Below are 20,676 nucleotides of genomic sequence, written 5' to 3' on the forward strand. Positions count from 1 at the left end.
ATCCAAGTAAGGAACTTTTAGCTTTAGTTCAAAGAAACAGGAGACAGATAGATAAATAAATAGATAGATAGACAGCGAGCGAGAGAGAGAGAAAAAGAGAGAGACTAATCACTGTAGCGTATAACCGGCACTTATTTCACCTACAGCGGAGGGGGTCAAAGACAAATCGACCCCAGTGAAATTTGTATGCAGAGCCTTAGAGGGATATAACCAAAGGGAGCAAGATGTGTTGTCTCGCATTCTACTGATTCTACCAAACATAACCTTCTCGTCATAAATTACTAAAAGTTATTGGAATAAATCGAAGTTTCTGCGCAGTAATCTATAATAAACTAAAGAAAATAGATCCACGAACAAAGAAGCAAGAACTCAAGAATATTTTATTTGAAAATTAATATAATAGTGAAAGATAGCTTTTAAAGTAAATCTTATTTAAAATAATGCGATAAATGAAATATCTTTAGCTTCTTTCTTTTGCGATGTGTACTTGTTGCGAACTAATTATATACGAAACTGTGTCCATGTTTCATAACAGTTCATTCGCTTGTTGTCTGCTACACACGACTGAGTTTACTTGCACCAAGCCATGTCCTTAATTGCTTGCAGTGGTGTTCGACCTCTTACGTATCGAATAGGTACGCAATTCTTACAGAAAAGCAGTAATCAGAGGATCTTTCAAATTCCTAATTTACAGCGACTCCTTTCAGCCACATCGTCTTCAGCTTCGTCGTCAACACTCCTAAAGCAGAATTACGAAAACTCCCACGTCTCTCCGACCTCAGGAGAACAAGCACCTTCTCCGGAACCCTTCGTGAAAAACCTTTTCCTTGGGAAATTCGACAAAGTTAGTAATACACCTTTTCTTGTTAACTTATTTATTTATCTGTAGTTTCTTTCCAACAGCTCTGAAATTAGAAATGAAAAGATCTTCTCTCGGAGCCGTGCTTACGCTTCTTAAAACACTTAAGGTCAATTTTTACCGGTAATTCGCGTCACTATATTAATTTAATTTATTGAACTCACTAGAATAATTAGAAGTGGAGCAGTTTCTAGTGAGATGCGAAAATCATGCAAGATATTTAAATAGTTTGTTTGGTGGCCAGTAAAATGTTTTTTGTTTTGGCGCTGTTTTATTTAAAGTCGTCAGAGTGTGTGTGAACATGTGTGATCGACTTTCTGTTTCAGTCCGCTACAGGTTCTTTAAACCCAAATGTTCTACTGAAACCAGGAGTCTAACCAGATGTACTAAACTTCTTAACATAGCTGTGTTTAAATTTTTCTTTAGTAAAATCAAAACAGATTATTCAAGATAAAATGGTGAATTTTCATTTTAGTCAGAAACTGATTAGCATTAAGGAATTTACCGTTTCTTTCTAGACAATGGTGTTTAGGTAAATGTCCATTCTAAGCGAGGGAACCAGGTAAGCATGGGCTCCAACTTGTGGAAGTTATGGATCAGCCAGTTACCTATTTGACTCTGTCGTAGTTGGATGTGTAATCGTCGAAATAATGTTTACAAACACAGCAGCTTAAACTAAGGTTAGGGGATTCACAGTTCCTTTATAGACAGCTGTGCTTAAGGGGCGACGTAAACGCATTTTAGAAACTATTTTCATTTTGAGTATCTCCAAATAGCACCAAGACACTTTTGAAATTGTTGCGATGACATGTCATAACAATATACAAATACTTTGCCTGACAATAACAAAGCTGGCTTGAATGGGCTGAAACTCCGAAAAAAGAAAAAAAATCTGAAGCTGTTTGAGATATCTTTAGGGTCGAAATACGCCCCTTTTACTTCTAAAAGGTAAAACGTAAAAGATAAACTAATATTGAAAATCGTGAATCCACCTCGCCAAATTTCCTGAAAAAAAAAAAGTGTTAATAATAAAGAAATAATAATAAACCAACGAAATCTTCCTTCGACCGCTGAATAAACTAATTTCTTGGTACCAAAATTTATCCAACTGTTTTCGTTTTTAGCGTAGAACCATGAAACGCAGTTAAGGATTATTAAACGGCTGGATTCTACACTGTTTCTCTCTACCAAATTTCATTCACAAAATAGTGTCGATCTTCTTATGTACAGCACTCAAAATACGGACTGTCTATCTATCTGTCTTTCTATCTATCTGTCTGTCTTTCTATCTGTCTATCTGTCTGTCTGTCTTTCTGTCTGTCTACCTGTCTTTCTTTCTGTCTGTCTATCTATCTATCTATCTATCTGTCTATATGTTTGTCTGTCTATCTATGTCTCTCTGTCTATATGTTTGTCTGTCTATCTATGTCTGTCTGTCCATCTATTTGTCTATATGTCTGTCTGTCTGACTGAACACTATTCAATTTTTTTTCTCCGTGTTTTTCTCCTTGTCTCCGTATTCTTTCTGTTGAAGAGCGTAGCTCGAAACGTCAAAGACTTTCCGTATTCCCGAGCGTCATACTAATATATACTTTTGTTATTTACACCACCTGTCCTCGTCTGTTGTTATTATTTGTATATTCTCCCATATATATCTATTTGTCTATCCGTCTGTCTGCTTCTCTATCTGCCTGTCTGTCTGTTGGTTTCTCGCTGGTTTTTTTTTTTTTTTTTTTGCTTGTGTAACAGTGTATTTATATTACCAACATTCCCATATGGTACTAGCTTATCGCAGAGCGGTTTGTTAGAGCTTTGTATAATCATGCCTTTTAGCATTTTGTTACCTTTGAAGTTCAAATCCCGCCGAAGTCAGCTTTATTTTTCATCTACCCGACGTTGATAAAACAATTATACTAGTCAAGTACGAGGGTCAATATATATATATATATATATATATATATATATATATTCCTATAATTCATCTTGGATATGGGAATGGAATTATAAATAAGTAGATTGAGCTGATTTTTACTTTTCTATATTTCCAAAATCAATAAAAACTATCAAACGCTTGCAGTTCAATTTAATTTTATCAAACTGTTCTCTTTCTCTTTTCCGATTCTTAATAAAAACCGAACAATACTATTAATACTGAACAAAGACGAATGTTCTAATATTAAGTTATAAAATACAATATAATTCCCAAAATGACTAAATGACTTCATAGTATTTCAAAGTCGCAGTTGCATAAAGACATCAACTTTCGACATGCTATTTTCTTCGTAGTCTCTCGGAATTCCAATAATCAGGATAGTAGTAAATTCTTGGTAGATAGTTTTTAGTTAATGTTATTACGCTTGGGCCCTTCTTACAAAACCCCATTTACTCTACGACCGACCTGTGTCCTTGTTGCGTCGACCTCGGTCGTTGCTGATTGATCAAACCTGTGATCGATGGCTTTCAGGTCGTTACTCTCTTTTCTTTTTTTTTTCTAACTAGTTTGCGTCCAGAATCACAAAGTTTAATGTTTTGTCCTTAAGATATAAGGATATAATTTCTAGGTGAAGCGACTATGTAAAGAACCCCACGTTGACTTGATAAGTTCTCAGCTGTTATAAACAGGGTTGTCTTAACACCATTATAGGTCCCGGGGTAATGCAATGCAATAGGGTCTACAGTATTTATTTATTAATATGAAAATTACAACTTTCGGCTACATACGTGGGGCCTCTGAATACAAGCCTGCTGGTTCTGTGCCTTGTGTTGTTTTCTACGTAATTATTTTTAATGTGATCCATGTAGACTTACTGTGTCATTAACAATATTTTTGATCTGGATCTGCAAAATGTAGAATACAATTCTGTTTTATGTAAATTCAAATTGTTGAAAATATTTGCACTTCATTTTCTATCGTTCCCTATTTAATTTGTTTTTGTTTTTATTTTTATTGCCCCTGTCTATTTAACCATAGTTGTAAACTGTGTATATTTACAAAACAACTCATCTCAAATGAACCTCGGTCAGAAAGTAGAACTTATGTAGTCAACGACCTTATTGCAAAACTCTGCTAATCTTAGCTCAAAGCTAAACCAAAATATGTAGGACTCTTCGAATCGGAAACACTTTACAAAACTAATCTCAACTAAAAGGTCGGTCAAAAACTAGGACTGTTGTATATAGAGTTACATAAAACATTATCATTTAAGAACCACGGTAAACATGACGCAAACCAAAAACTTTGACTTAATCGCATGCTTAACAACATAGGCATGGGCTCTCGGTCCACGAAAAATACAAGAATAGCAGCCAAATCTCTTGCAGATGGCACTCTTCATAAAGGAAGGACACGTTGATAATTTGAGGATTTCAAAAATTGATAACGATGCTAGCAGCCAAATCAACTTCGTTCTCTATCTCTAATGGCGCAATATAGTTAAAAACTCTATTTACCTTGGTTTACTACTAAGAACGACTCTCTCTCACCTCGGCAACCACTAATTAGAACGGTAACTGACTAGTAAAGAAAAACTGTGTTCTGTAAAAAGAAAAAGAAAAAAAAATCCTGGATGCAAATGGAATTATGATAAAAGAAATATAGCAGCGAAATTCTTTTGTAATTATTTATTTGGGAATTTATCGCAAACTTTTTCTCATCGCTTTAATATTAAGTAAGCTCGCATTTAGGGTAATTTTATTGACTTACAAGAGCAGGTGGGCAATAGTTTAGTTACATTAATTCAGAGGACCACAGGACAAGTTTTATTTCAGTAAAAGTTATTGATAATAAATTTTGGCTTTATTACTGAACGGTTATTTCAATTAGTTCCTTTAAAAGAATAATAAATGTAGAAAAGATATGATTTATGTAAAAAAATTTTACGAGAATGTACTAAAATACAAATGTCAAATCAATTTGTATACACAATATATGTAAACAGTTATTTGATATAATAGTTGTCACTGTTTGTTTTGGATGAAATATTTAAAGAATTTTTACGTCACTTTTTTATGTCAAATTTTATTTTATTTTTTTTTACTAATTGCCATACAATAATTCTTTGCTATAAAGGAACTTCTCTACAGTTATGTAGCTTGCTAGAAATAATAATATTCCTCAAATCGTAATGTATTTCTTTTTAAAAGGACACGTTAATAATAAAGTTCTATACAAAAAAAAAAGATGGGATGGTTACGGTTGGCACGCCTTCGATCATAGATTTTTAAAAATCAGGGCTGATTTGCGAACGTAAAATAACTTTTAAAGAAATCCATTCAGTTATTGTTTCAAGCAGAAATCTTTCAGTTTATAGACGTTAATCGAGATTGATTATGTTGGTCAATGAAACAATTTCAATTAAGAATTAGAATTTGGTTGCAAATGATTTTTGTTGTTTGCTTTTATTATTTGTCTGAATAGTAGGGGTAGTGCCCTCCAAAATAATTGTTATTAATGTGTAGTTTGAACTTGTGTAGGTTGTCATATGCAATAAAAATGTGAACCTGGAGAGAATTCAAAAGAATTAAAACTTAGATTTTTTTGTATTGATTCGCTCATGCCCTTTATAAGACAATATGTAAGAGAGAGAGAGGGTGGGGGCAGGACTAGGCAAATGGAATAGGCCTATAGAAGATTTTGTAACTATTGGAGGATTAGAAAAAATGTCTGTGAACAAATGAATGAATCTTGTTGCTTAATGAATCTTTGTTAATCTGTCAAATAGCCTTCTTTAGGGTGTTTTATGTAACAGCATCTCTGTCGTCTTAATTATGTAAGTAGTACACTAAAATGGATCACAGTTTAACTTTGTAAGAAGGCCAACAACTGAATATTGATCTGGACTAGAGTACTTCTTGTCTCTGAGGAACAAACCTAGTTTCTGAGATGCGGCTGTAAGGTTGCTATGAGAGATCACTAGAGATTATCAAGTTTAGCATTTGCAGTGATTTTTTTCATTTCATTTTTAATATAGCAATATATGTGTCATACTTAATACAGATACATCACAGAAAGCTAATCTAACTGTAGTATAGAGATAATATCTCTTATAGATATACAATGTTGCTATTTAAGACTGTACATTTATAACAGATATCTCAAGATGAATACCACAGTTAATTTGACTTTCTGTGATGTACCTGCATTAAATATTATATATAAATTGCTATTTTAAACTAATACTGCTTATGTTGCACATAATTTAAATTTTTGTTATTGAGTGCTTTAGTTGTGTGTTCTCAAATAGAAAGATGCTTGACATGTTCAGCAAATCTGTCTTTATGATGTTCAAGAGAATTACATTGCTTCATCTTCATTGAAAAATGGGAAACTCTCTCTACATTACTTATGCAAATTTGACAAATATATTTGTGGAAGAGGTGGGTATTGTGTAATGTTTTGTACACTTGGATCAACTGTTTGAAGTTCATAGCTTTATTAGTAAATCATCAAAAAAATCCATTTTAGGAAAACTATTTGTAAATTGGTCATATAGACATTACTTGTATTGCATTTCTATCATTATTCTGATGATATTTAGTATGTTATTTTCTGTTTTACACTTCATATATGCAATAATAAATCTCTGAGCAAGATGTAAACAGTAGCAGCATGACATGGTGAAGTATATTTGTCACCTGAATGTGGCTGACCCATAGGGGATGATGCTACTGTTGTTTATAGCCCCAGGAAGACATCTCCTATGGCTCAGCCATGTTTAGGAGGCAAATATACTTCACGACTTTGTATATGGCTGTATGGTTAAGAAGATTGTTTCTCAACCATGTAGTTTTGGATTCCGTTCTACTATACAGCACCTTGGGGCAATCGTTTTGTTCTATAGCTCTGGGTTGACCAAAGCATTGTGAGTAGTTTTGGTTGGCAGAAACTGAAACACAAGGTGGCGAGCTGGCAGAAACATTAGCACGCCGGGCGAAATGCTTAGCGGTATTTTGTCTGCCGTTACGTTCTGCCGTTACCCCAGTGCATAAATACCAGTTATGCACTGGGGTCAATATAATCGATTTAATCTCTTTGTCTGTCCTTGTTTGTCCCCTCTGCATGTAGCCCCTTGTGGGCAGTAAAGAAATAAGAAACTGAAACACTCCTGAGCTCTGAATGCAGAAAATATGCGTAGACTAGAGAGGAATGTAGGTAATATTCTTCATTGGATGTGCAGCATCAGTGTTCATGTGTGACAAAGTGCAAATGTGTTGAGAGAAAAGTTGAGCATAAGAGATATCAGATGCAGCATGTAAGAGAGAGGACTACATTGGTTTGGACATGTGATGCGTATGAATGAAGACGGCTGTATAAAGAAGTGCTGATCACTGAGAGTGGATGGCATCTGTGGAAGAGGGAAACCCAGGAAGACATGGGATGAAGTGGTGAGGACTGATCTTAGGATGTTGGACCTCATGGAGGAGATGACAATGGGCTGAGGTGTTTGGTTTATATGAACTTCTTGAGAAGACCTGCCCATGTCAACAAAACTGAGTTCTAGAACCTCTCTGCATTCCACCCACATGTAACAACAATAAAACTTTTTCACACATCCTACCCCAACAAACTAAACTACATCTCTTCCTCAAATTCCCTCTTTTCATGTGCTATGCTTATGCTTATCTTCTGCTCTCCTGTCATGTTGTCCCCAACCCCCTCTATATACTCAAGTTTCACCAGTCACTGCATTCTCCACCCCCGCACTCTTTGAATTCATGTGAAGTCTCTATTCCCTACTCATGCGCCTTTGGCAAAATGCTTTCATTCATATTCTGACCCCCATACCTTGAGGGTATGCCATGGCAGTTTGCCACCATCCATCTCTCCTTTGCTCTACTCTACTATCCCATTTATATTCTGATTCCTGTTCCATACTTTGGCACTTTGTCTCCATCTCTCTCTTGCTCTCTTGGACTCTTGCACTCTCTCTCTCTTTCTCTCTGTCTTACCAGGTAACCATGTACCTCCTCTATAGCAAGACACCTGTTTCTGTCTCACTATAACTTTTCATCATCTGACACAAGATCACCTCCTCCAACGTCTTCTCCCCTCTGAAAGGATCTTTGTCTTGCAAATTACTTGGTGACCCTGCCAGTACTGGTGCCACATAAAAAAAACATCCAGTCCACACTATAAAGTGGTCATCATTTGGAAGGGTATCTAGCTGTAAAAACCATGCCAAAACTAACCTTGCCTGTGCACTCAGTCCACTCTGTGGGTTGGGTGGTGTTAGGAAGGGCATCCAGCTGTAAAAACTATGTCAAGATAGACACTGAAGCCTGGTGCAGTCTTCTGCCTCGCCAGCTCATGTCAAACTGTCCAGCCCATGCCAGCATGGAAAGCAGACTTTAAATGATGGTGATGATATACATATACAATGCAGATATGGCTATAATTCAAGCTGTGAGCTCTTGAAATGCATCTGCTTATTCCAGTACTTCAAAGTGTTATTTGATTCTCTCTCTGAAGAATTTCTAATTGGAGATATCTTATGTTTCTCTTGCATATACAATTTTATAACTCCAATTAGCAAATGAAACATGTGTAATGGTGAATAAATCATATCAAAAAATTTTCCCAATCCCCTGTTTTGCTATATACATATGTGTGTTTGTGTCTCCCCTTGACATCACAGGCTAATTTCAAACACGTCACTATCATTCAAGTGGGGTTCTTTGTTTGTAATCTTCTGTGTAAGCATGTCTGGCCATTGTGCTATTCTTGTTCAAAAGACTAGGGGAAACATTACTTGGAAAAGTGGTGAGGATGGTCAACAGGAAGAGCATCTGACTGTAGAAAATCTAACTCAATGAATTTCATATGACACTTGTGAACATGGATGTTAAAATGAAAATGATGATAATGGCTTGATTATGAATATGGGTACAATGAATGTATTTGGTGATTAAAAAGGTGATTCAATGTGGTACATTGATAACATTAATAGGAGAACTTTGTTGAGAATGGGAGATAAAATGGGAACCTTTGATAAAGGACTTAGAGATGTCAAGTTAAGAATAGCAACATTATTCATATTCTTCAAAGGAGCAAAAGCTCTTTGGTTTGATAAGAGAAACTTGTAAACAGTTTTGACATGTCATATTTAAATGTCAAAGCATTTATATTAAACTAAGACGGAGATATAAATTATATAGATAAAACCAGGTATAACATTACATAGATTATTTTATTGCCAAGTGTATTAACGGACAATGTGAGATTAAGCCTGAGTTTGTTAAGTGGTGGTAGTTGCACTGGTATTTTGTTCCTTACCTTCTCAAGAGAAGGATGGATGTTTATGGCGGGAATGCCTTTTAATCATGCCTGTTTGATTATGGCTGGCCTTGAAGGAAACTCCAACATAACTCAATTTCTCACAGTGAAAAAAGTGCACTAAATAATTTGTTATAAAGAGTACAGAAAACAAGTCTGTTTTTCACCCACTTATAGTATTAATAATGTTTCTTACAGTAAAGATGTACATTAAAGGTTTTCTTGAGTTTATGCTGAGTCACAACTTTATCACAATGGTGGCTTTTGTTGCTGTAATGGGGAGATGGTGAATGAAAATATATTTTGTTCACTGTGTGACATAAAAATATCAAGTGTTAGCTATTTACAATGACTAGCATAAATGTTTACTGACTGGGAGAGAGACAGACTGGTCTGAATTATTAAAAACTATGTGACAACATGCAGTTGACTCTAAAATATTTGAAGTCTACTGTGCAACAGAGATCTTTGGCTGTCTGCCCCTGGACATCTGTGCTCTAAGCTGTGTACCAAATGGTTTTTTTAGAGGGGGCCAGAAGCCAAAAACTGTGCAATGCCAACACACTGATTGGTTGATTCAATCGAGTGAAACTATGGTGGCTTGCTTGTGGTGTCTGAATTATTGTCTATTGGTTGAGGTTCCAAATCACAGCTACAACTTCATCATCATCATCATTTAACGTCTGTTGTCCATGCTGGCATGGGTTGGACGGTTTGACTAGGGCTGGTAAGCTGAGGAGCTGCACCAGACTTCAGTCTGATTCAGCATGGTTTCTACAGCTGGATGCCCTTCCTAATGCCAACCACTCCAAGAGTGTAATAGGTGCTGTTATGTGCCACCAGCACGGGTTCCAGTTATAAGACACCAGCATTGGTCACATTATTTCCGTGGGGCCCAGTACTCGATTGGTGTTTTTTATGTGCCACTGGCACTGATGCCTGTTATGTGACATCAGTATCAGCCACATTGCCTCTGTGAGGCCCAATGCTCAAGTGGTGCATTTTATGTGCCATCGGCATGGGTGCCATTTTTATTCATATCAATGTTAAAAATGTATTTTTCATTCATTTTCAACCTTGTGTCTTGTTCCAAGATGCATAAAGAAAACTGTACTCTTTTCTCTTCTGTAGATTAAGATAATTATTCATCACAGATTTTCAGAGAATGTTTTGAAATTGTGTCCATTTGTCTAGAGCAGTGGTTCCCAACCATTTTTTGCCTATGAATCCCTTTGATTCCTATTTTACTCACATGGCCCCTCATGGCCATTTCATATTTAAGAAATCTTATAGGTGAAGGAGTGGCTGTGTGGTAAGTAGCTTGCTTACCAACCACATGGCACCTTGGGCAAGTGTCTTCTACTATAACCTTGGTCGACACAAAACCTTGTGAGTGGATTTGGTAGATGGAAACTGAAAGAAGCCCATCAGATATATATGTATATGTGTGAATTTGTTTGTGTCCTCCTCCCCTCCATCGCTTGACAACTGATGCTGGTGTGTTCACATCCCTGTAACTTAGCAGTTCGGCAAAAGAGACCAATAGTATAAGTACTAGGCTTGCAAAGAATAAGTCCTGGGGTCAATTTGTGCGACTAAAGGCAGTGCTCCAGCATGGCTACAGGCAAATGACTGAAACAAGCAATTTTACGTACCTTGATGTGTCTTATTAACTACAGCAAATTACCACGTCTCCTGGTCCCTTGCTATTTCCTCATTGAGGGATGATAAATCTTGATATAGTTTTATATTGAAAAAAAAGACGCCCTATACAAATTTACATAATTACTCAGCATATGTTTAGATTTATATATCTGATACTTGCAGCTTCTCTAATGGTGTGGTGTTATTTTTATGGCATAAGAAAATCCAACTGATGATGTACTTTGTTTTCAATGTATTATATTTATATATGTTTTTTTATTCTAGTCAAATCTTGTTTACCCTGAAATATCAAACAATGAAGAACTTGATGAACTTAACCAAATGCATGAACAAGTGGAGCGTTTCTTCTTGGAAGAAGGTAAATTCCACCTTATTAGTATTTTCAGAAATTATATACATTATTTTACAAATTCTGTGACCAGCAACTGTGTTAGTGTGTATGTGTGGGGAGAGCGACATTGTTATCATATGAGAAATGTAATTTGATAAATGACTAAATTTGAAATCAACAAAGCAGAAATAATAAAACGTAAAGGTAACACAATCATCATCATCATCGTCGTCGTCGTTTAATGTCTGCTTTCCATGCTGGCATGGGTTGGACGGTTTGACTGAGGGCTGGCAAGCCAGAAGGCTGCACCAGGCTCCAATCTGATCGGGCAAGGTTTCTACAGCTGGATGCCCTTCCTAACACCAACTACTCCAAGAGTGTAGTGGGTACATTTTATGTTCCATCAGCATGAGGGCAATCACGTGGTACCGGCATCAACCACACTCAAATGGTGCTTTTTATTTGCCACCGGCATGGAGCCAGTCAGGTGGTACTGGCAACGATCATGCTTGAATGGTGCTTTTTACGTGCCACCGGCACAGGACCTGTCAAGCGGCTCTGGCATTGACCACTATGAAAGCAGCAAAATATAATGTTCAATACAAAGAAAATACTGTATTCTTGCATTGAATTAGTAAAATTTAGTGCAGTGGTGGGCAAAGTAATTTTGTGTTATTTAGATCAATCACATATGAACTCATTGTTTAAATATAGCAGTGTAATGTTATTGGATATACTAATTTTACATATTGAACATATTCCTGGAAGCTTGTATGATCTCATTGTTTGTTTACATCTGACATCTCAGATACAAAACGTCATAACAAAAGTCAGTGCTGGCTATATTTTCTATAGAAAATCTGCAGAGATAACTTTAATGAGCGATGTAAGAGCACTGCTAACACAGTAGAACATGGTATTGACATGATATACATTTGGTATACTTTGTAGTATGTTGTGGTTGCATACAGGTCCCTACTGTGGGAGTTGTGTTGTTGATGGTTATTCATAAATATGTCAGAATGTTTCAATTGCCATAGAATTATATTTTGCAGCACTGTAAATATTTTCTTTTTATCAGTAAAGGCAAAATAACCAAATAGATAAAATTCTCATATGGGTAACAGGTTTTGTGTTTGTTACTAATTTAGAATCATTAGCATTTTTTTTTGTAAGTTTATTTGAAGGATTTCAAGTCACTTTTTATAAAAATAACTTTTCAAAACTATTTGTTGTTAATTTTTAATGGTAATTTAATATGTATTTCAGTTGATTCTCAGAAGATTGATCATGAAGCACACATTCCTGAAGACACATTGAAAATGATAGCGGAAATGGGACTTTTTGGCCAACAAGTACCTACAAAATATGGTAAATATGATTACTGAAATTTTAAAAAATTTAGAAAAGTTTGTTTAATATTTTCTTCACTTGGTGAGGCTCTTTGACAGAGTATCCTATTCTGTGGTCTGATAGAGTCATGCAAGTTATGTATTGAGATGCTGTGAGTTCAGGAAAGAATTTAGCATGCAGGTAAATTCTTGGTTCTTAACCTCCTCTTGTTTATCACAATTCTTCGTCATAACAGAGAAATTTAAGACGAGCTGTTGGAACCTCCTCTGTTTGCTGATGGCCTAGTTTTCCTACCTGAGTCAGTTGAAAATTAATCAAGAATTTCCAAATGTAGATGGTAAATCTAGATTCAAGCGATCTTATAGTAAACTTAGCAAAGACAAGGTTTTAGGGAGCAAGTAAGGTAGATAAAATTCTACAACCATTAGGGTAGTGACTGTGCATGCATGATATGCAGAAAATTGTTTGATGAGAATTCCATACAATGTACTGAATATAAACTAAGGATGCCCAAACAGGACTTCATCTGTAGTAGATGTGCAGGAGAAATTAACTAAGAGAATAAAATATATTTTATCAACTTGGAAAGTTCCATAGAAGTTGTTGACAGTTTCTATTTCTTAGATGACTTAATTAGCAGTGAAGTTTGGTGTGCCATAGACATTACAGAAGGTTAAGAGAGCTACTATTTCTACTGACAACAACAAAGATGTTATCTCTCTGAATGAAGGGCTGAGTGTATAAAACTTGTATTCAATGTGTGATGCTGCATTGCAGCAAACATGAACACTGAACATAGAGGTTGTGTGAAAGTTGGGAAGAAATGATACTAATTAGCTCCACTGATTATATAATGTAATTGCATCAGTGCATGAAAAACAATTGAACTGGTACAGACTTGTGATTTGTATGGTGGATGACAATTATATAAAGAAATGCTTGACAATCAAGTTGAAGGAATCCATGGAAAAGAAAGACGGGAATAGATGGTGAGGATTGATGTCATGAGGAAGATGACAAATAACCACAAGTGGTGAGACAATGCTGAAAAAGATCTATCCAACCCATGCAAGCATGGAGAGGAATGGATGTACAATGATAATGATATGTTTATTATCATTAGTATTTAAAGTCACTAGGCTGCCTTGAATCTTCTGTTCAAATTATTGTTTACTCACACAAAAAAATTGTTTCTGTTATATTTTTTGTTTTTTAAATCTCTTAATTTCTGATTACTTAACTACAATCTTCATTCCACGATACCTAAAATTTCTAAAACAATAATATACTGTACTGAAAGAAAAGTTCCAAGGACTTTCACAAGGATTATAAAAAACTTTGTTGCTTCATTGAATTAGTTATTTCCAACAATGATAAAAATCATGATTTTATGTCTATTTCCTTTTCCCATACAAATTTGGGTTGGATGGGCCTGCTCAATCACAGCATCTTGACCCTGGTTGTAATCTTTTGTCATCTCCTTTATGAGGTTCAGTTTCCCATCAGTACTTTTTCTTATATCTCCCTCTTCTATTTGGATTGCCAAACGCTTCTTCACTCAATCATTATCCTTTGTATGCATCACATTGGCTATACCACCATAGACTTATCTCTTTGCACATTACAGCTTTTATCTTTTGCTGAATTGCTAAGTCACAGGGATGTGAACAAACCAACACTGGTTGTTAAGTGGCAGGAGGGACAAATACAAAGACACATGCACACACAATGGCTTCCATGTAGTTTCTGCATACCAAATTCACTTAGAAGGCATATCTTGGTCCTTTGTCATATCTTCGTAAAGTTCAGTGTTTTGAGATTGGCCTTCAATACTCTTCCCTATGTCTTCCTGGGTCTCCCCCTTTCACGGATACCATCCACTTTAAGTCATTGGTCCTTCTTTACACAACTGTCTCCATCCATCTGCATCACATGACCAAACCAGCACAATCATCTTCTCTCTTGCACACTGCATCTAATTCCTCTCATGCCTAACTTTTCTCTCAATACACTAGTGCTCTGTTGCACATGTACAATGACATTGCACATCCAGCAGAGCATACCAGGTTCATTTCTCTCTAGTCTTTGCATGTCCTCTGCATTCAGATCCCACATCTTATTACCATGTAGCATTGCAGTTCGTATACATGCATCATACAGTTTTCCTTTCACTCAGAGAGTCCTTTGGTTGCCAACACAGGTAAAAGCTCTCTGAATTTTCTGTATTGCATTCTTATTCTAGCAATTATACTTTTGGTACATCCTCCTCCACTGTTAATTAGGTTACCTAGGTAGCAGAAATTATCTACTGCCAAGCAGGCTTGGATAGAAAGATTATATCATTGTGAGGTTATGAATGATAATGAAAAGACTTTGACATTAATTGATTGATTGAATGAATGATTAATCAAACAATCTATTAATCAATTAGTTAAATAATTGACCAACTGATGAATGAAAAATAAAACAGTGAAATAGAACCAGTACATGTGTTTATTAGTGACATAATGATCCTCCCAAGATACAACAAAATATGTTTCAACACACAATTTCACATCAAGTATTTTGCAAACCCAATACAAAATGAAATATATACTGTCTGCATTTTTCTTTCTCTTTTCTGAAGTTTTCCTGTAGTGAATCTATTAGACAGGAATATGAATGTTTCAAATTAATCTTGCAGTAGTTAAAACCATTGTGGAGGCGCAATGGCCCAGTGCTTAAGGCAGTGGACTCGTGGTCGAAGGATCGCGGTTTCGATTCCCAGACCAGACTGGTGTCCTGTCCAGCTGGGGGGAACACATACACCATAGAAACTGGGAAACCGGGCCCATGGGCCTAGCTAGGCTTTAAAAGGGCGCAGAAAAAAAAAAAAAAAAGGTTAAAACCATTCTGAACTATATTCTCAACAATGTCATTTCTCTAGTTCAGAATAAGATTGTAAATATAGTACAGGGTGTCCACAAAGTCTGGGTACATGGGGATTAACACATACTTTAAGAAATTATTATTTCTTATATTTAATGGTTTATGTTCTGATTTTATTTACTCCATGTACCCACATGGGGATTAACACATACTTTAAGAAATTATTATTTCTTATATTTAATTGTTTATGTTATGATTTTATTTACTCCATGTACCCAGACCTTGTGGACACCCTGTAGTTTGGTAGCTTAAGCAAGAGGAACTAATAAATTATTTTAATTCGTTTCAGGTGGACTTGGATTAAATGCTACCAAATACGCAAGACTTGCAGAAGCAACAGCTTTAGATTCATCAATTGCTGTAACATTAGCAGCACACCAATCTATAGGTTTGAAGGTAAACAAAAATTTCACTTCATCTTTTTTCATCTTTCCATTGTTCCATTGGCCTGCAGCTATGCTGGGGCAGCACCTTAACCCTTTCATTACCAACCCAGCTAAAACTGGCTCTGGCTCTGAGTACAAATGTTTTGTTTTCATTAGTTTTGAATTAAAATCTTCCGCCAAACCTTAGTCACAATTTATGTTCCTAACACTAGCTTAATGATAACTAAGTTATTTTGCTAAATTCTTTGTTATATTTAAAATTAATTGAAAGAAACACAGATCATCTCAAACTAAATACAGTAATGAAAGGGTTAAAGAACTTTTTGTTGAATGAATCAATGCCAGTCCTTTTTTTTAAGCTTGGTATTTATTCTATCAGTCTCTTTTGCTGAACTGCTAAGTTATGGGGATGTAAACAAACCAACATCAGTTGTCAAACAGTGTGGTGGTGGGGACAGACACCAACACACACACACACATACATGATGGGCTTCTTTCAGTTTCCATGTACCAAATCTACTCACAAATCTACTATAGCCTGAGGCTATATAGTAGAAGACACTTTCCCAATGTTCTAAGCAGTGGGACTTGAACCCAGAACTATATGGTTGGGAAGCAAACTTCTTACTGCACAACCACGCCTGCACCTATAATCATGCCTACATGTCCAAAGTAGGAAAATAGTATTTTAAAAAAATCTAATTGTGATATTGTTTATAAATTAATTCAATTTTGGAAATTTTTTCAGGTATTATTAATATCAGTTATTGTTAAATGATTGATTTTAGAAAACCTGACTTGCTAAAAATTTTTGCTTCAGCATTTCATGTAATCGTTCCCACTTTCAGAGCCAATCAGTTAATGCCAAAAATAATAAACATATTGATGTGTGTAAAAACAAATTGGAAAAGAGTTTTGTTACAGGCATTGATAATGTGGCTGGCTAAAATATGGTGTTAAAGTTGCCGTTGCGAAACAAGTTGTTATCAGCCATGCTAAAAACACTATTGTAAAAGATGTGACCAGGTTTCTGTGACTGTAATGAAACTGGGATCACTACTTTTAACCTAAGAATCAAAAAGATGAGCCTTATTTCATAAACTGCAGGCATTTTAAAACAGTAGTTTGTATCTGAATTTAAAACTATCATGATTCATAGATGACTTTGTTAGTTTTCCGTGGCTGTTTCATTCCTGCTCATTGTTGCTTTGTATCATCAGACCAGCTTGCATTACCTTTTTACATGTCTTTAGGTAAGACAAATTTCCATATCTGTTCATCATCACATAAGCTAAAACTGAGTTTTGATTCAAGGAAGCTTCACTGCGTAGCCTTGGGCATATATCAGAAAGTAAACCAGGATGAGTTTGATAAGGATTTTCTATTTTAATGCCTAGCTTTATCAGAGACTAATCAACATGGATGTGTGCCAGTAGAGCTCAAAATTCAATGTAACTAGTCTGAGTTTGAACCTTGGCTGGTCAAAGTTGAGAATGATTATTGAAGGAATACAGTCAAGTCTTTGGATGAGTTGTGAGCAAATGCTTGTAGACTGATAATTTCCTTGGATACCGAAAACAGTTACATCATGTTTGACAGATTCAATAGCTTTCTCAATACACCTATAGCTGCGGGGAGGTTTATAATCAAAGCATTCTGACCTGATCCCACATTATGATCATATTCATACCGCCCCCCTCCTTTTTAAATATATAATTTCATTAATTTTTAGTTCTCTAATAATAATTCCTACAAAAATTGTAAAATAAATTCTTGTTTTGAAAGTGGATTTGATCCATCTTGAAATACTCAACCGGCATTTTCTAAATGATTTTTTTTCCTGTTAGCAAGTAATCTTCTTAATTTTTGATATTGAAATTGTTTTGTTAATTACCTATAATCATCAGTCTTTTTTATTTTACCCTGTATTATTTATTTATTTATTTATCCTCTTATGTTATTTTTCTTATTTTAATTCTTGATTTACTTCACAAATGAAATCAAAGAAACTCATAAGCAATGAACTAATAATAAAAGACACAGTTATTCCATTTAATGTACATTTTGCAATGTGAAATGAAAGTTTTATGTTTAATATTGAATTTCTTCAATTTTATAGGGAATTCTTTTGTTTGGAAATGAAGAACAAAAGATGAAATATTTACCCAAACTTGCTGCTGGGGAAGAAATTGCTGCTTTTTGTTTGACAGAGCCTTCCAGGTGAGAAATTACTTCAAAAAATATTGTTGTTCAAACTAGATGTCATAAGTTATTGTAAATTAAAGATCTATGGAGGTGTGTGGCTTAGTGGTTAGGGTATTTGACTCGCAATTGTAAGGCTGTGAGTTTGATTCCCAGTGGTACATTGTGTCCTTGACCAACACACTTTATTTTCACTTTGCACCAGTCCACTGAGCTGGCAAAAATGAGTAGTAGCTGTATTTCAAAGGGCCAGCCTTGTCACATTCTGTGTCCTGCTGAATCTCTCTGAGAACTACGTTAAGAGTACACATGTCTGTGGAGTACTCAGCCACTTGCACGTTAATCTCGTGAGCAGATCAACTTGAACCCTCATTGACGTAACCGACAGAGAGCCAGTTACATTAAAGATCTACTTAAATCTTAGAACGAAACAATGAACTTACATAGACGCAGGAGTGGCTGTGTGGTAAGTAGCTTGCTTATCAACCACATGGTCCTGGGTTCAGTTCCACTGCATGGCACCTTGGGCAAGTGTCTTCTACTATAGCCTCGGGCCGACCAAAGCCTTGTGAGTGGATTTGGTAGACGGAAACTGGAAGAAGCCCGTCGTATATGTGTATATATGTGTGTGTGTGTATGTTTGTGTGTCTGTGTTTATCACCCTAACATCGCTTGACTACCGATGCTAGTGTGTTTACATCCCAGTAACTTAGCACTTTGGCAAAAGAGACCAATAGAATAAGTACTAGGCTTACAAAGAATAAGCTCTGGGGTCGATTTGCTCGACTAAAGGCGGTACTCCAGCATGGCCACAGTCAAATGACTGAAACAAGTAAAAGAATAAAAGAATTATTTGGCTGACCAGGACAACTGTAATTTTGTTGGTCTTGAAATCTGTTATATTCACGAAATATTTTACAATTAATCTTGTCTAAAACCATAACTTTATAAGTGATAAATGAAATACTACCTGTGTTTCCAATTTTTAGAAATAATCAAGTTTTTCATTAAGTAGTAATTCTGGAGCTCAGCAAAGATTGAAGATATGATGGAAGATTTCAGTTTAAATATGAACACATTAAAATGAACAGTTTATATCACAGGACCAGAGGTGGTCTCATGTAGGCTGGTATCGAAATGTTTACAGAATTTTTTTGTTTGTGTTTTTTCTACTAATTTCTGATTCATTGCTTCTTTTAGTGGAAGTGACGCAGCATCTATCCAGACTCGAGCGACTCTCTCTGAGGACGGCAAAACATATTTACTTAATGGTGGCAAAATATGGATCTCTAATGGAGGCATTGCTGATGTCTTCACAGTTTTTGCTAGAACAGAATTGATAAATGATAAGGTATGATATTCTGTGAAGTCAAAGCTCAAACTTCCTTAAATTTATATACCATCTTGTTTAAAAAGGAAAATAAAGTAATCAAGTGTACAGGTGAAAGGCATGGCTGTATGGTTGTGGCATTTGCTTCTCAATCAGACGATTTCAAGTTCAGTCTCATTGCCTGGCACCTTGGGCATGTGTCTTCTATTATGAAAGACTGGCCAGCCAAAGCCTTTTGAGTAGATTTGGGGTCAATATAATTGACTTAATCCGTTTGTTTGTCCTTGTTTGTCCCCTCTGTGTGTAGCCCCTTGTGGGCAGTACAGAAATAAGAAACTGAAAGATGCTTGCTGTGTGTGTGCATGCGTATATATATATATATATATATATATATATATATATATAATTCTGTGTGTATGTATCTCCTTGTCTTGACATCTCGTGGTAGTTAGCAAGTGATGATGTCATACAAGCAGTATCATCCATTTCCAGTCTACCATGAAAGTATTCCCTGCCAAGGTAAAATATTTCCTTATCTGGAAACAGGTGAGAGTTGGCAACAGGAAGGACATCCAGTTGTAGAAAATCTGTTTCAGTGAATTCCTCTGATCCATGCAAGTATGGATGTAAGTGGATGTTAAAATGATGATGGTGATTCCTGTGAGGTATAATGGCTACAAGGTTAGGAACTATGTTACTTACTGACTGCTGGCCACATACTCATGTTTAAGTTTTTCTACAGTCATTATTGTATTGCTGAATGAGGCTCTTCTGCTTTTGCTAGTTTGTCTAATCAACAAAAGCAGATTATACTACTGGTTGGTGATAGGAAAAGCAAAAAGCTGTAAAAACCATTGTTCTATTAAAAATTATCTCATGTGACCAAATATGAAAAATCATCATCATCACCATTGTGTAATGTCCACCTTCCATGCTAGCATGGGTTGGACAATTTGACTGAGGACTGGCAAACCAGATGGCTACACCAGGCTCCAATCTGATTTAGCGGAGTTTCTACAGCTGGATGCCCTTCCTAACGCCAACCACTCCGAGAGTGTAGTGGGTGCTTTTTACGTGCCACTGGCACAAAGGCCAGTCAGGCGGTACTGGCAACGGCCATGCTCAAAATGGTGTATTTTATGTGCCACCTGCACAGGAGCCAGTCCAGCAGCACTAGCAATGATCTCACTCGAATGTCTTTTCATGTGCCACTGGCACAAGTGCCAGGAAGGTGACGCTTGTAACGAGCATGCTCAAGTGGTGCTATTTACGTGCCACTGGCACGGAAGCCAGGCAGCTGCTCTGGCAACGATCACGCTCGGACGGTGCTCTTAGCGCTATAGAATTAAA

The 20,676-nt window shown here is 36.0% G+C and overlaps 1 protein-coding gene across 2 annotated transcripts in view; it reads left to right on the top strand.

Annotated features, from left to right (window-relative positions):
• LOC106883527 (complex I assembly factor ACAD9, mitochondrial) overlaps positions 1-20,676 on the top strand; it is a 58,297-nt gene that overhangs the window by 7,322 nt on the left and 30,299 nt on the right. Inside the window, exons 1-6 of one of the 2 annotated variants that reach the window (XM_014934561.3) lie at positions 529-844; positions 11,061-11,154; positions 12,397-12,498; positions 15,698-15,804; positions 17,914-18,014; positions 19,197-19,347. In XM_014934561.3, the coding sequence (XP_014790047.2) occupies positions 587-844; positions 11,061-11,154; positions 12,397-12,498; positions 15,698-15,804; positions 17,914-18,014; positions 19,197-19,347 (813 nt within the window). In that variant the 5' untranslated portion in view covers positions 529-586. Of the gene's footprint in view, positions 1-528; positions 845-11,060; positions 11,155-12,396; positions 12,499-15,697; positions 15,805-17,913; positions 18,015-19,196; positions 19,348-20,676 lie in introns of those variants that run through there. The other variant, XM_089350304.1, reaches the window with a different exon arrangement.

Source organism: Octopus bimaculoides, chromosome 4 (genome assembly GCF_046866305.1).
Source record: "Octopus bimaculoides isolate indiv1 chromosome 4, ASM4686630v1, whole genome shotgun sequence".
NCBI classification, from domain to species: domain Eukaryota; kingdom Metazoa; phylum Mollusca; class Cephalopoda; order Octopoda; family Octopodidae; genus Octopus; species Octopus bimaculoides.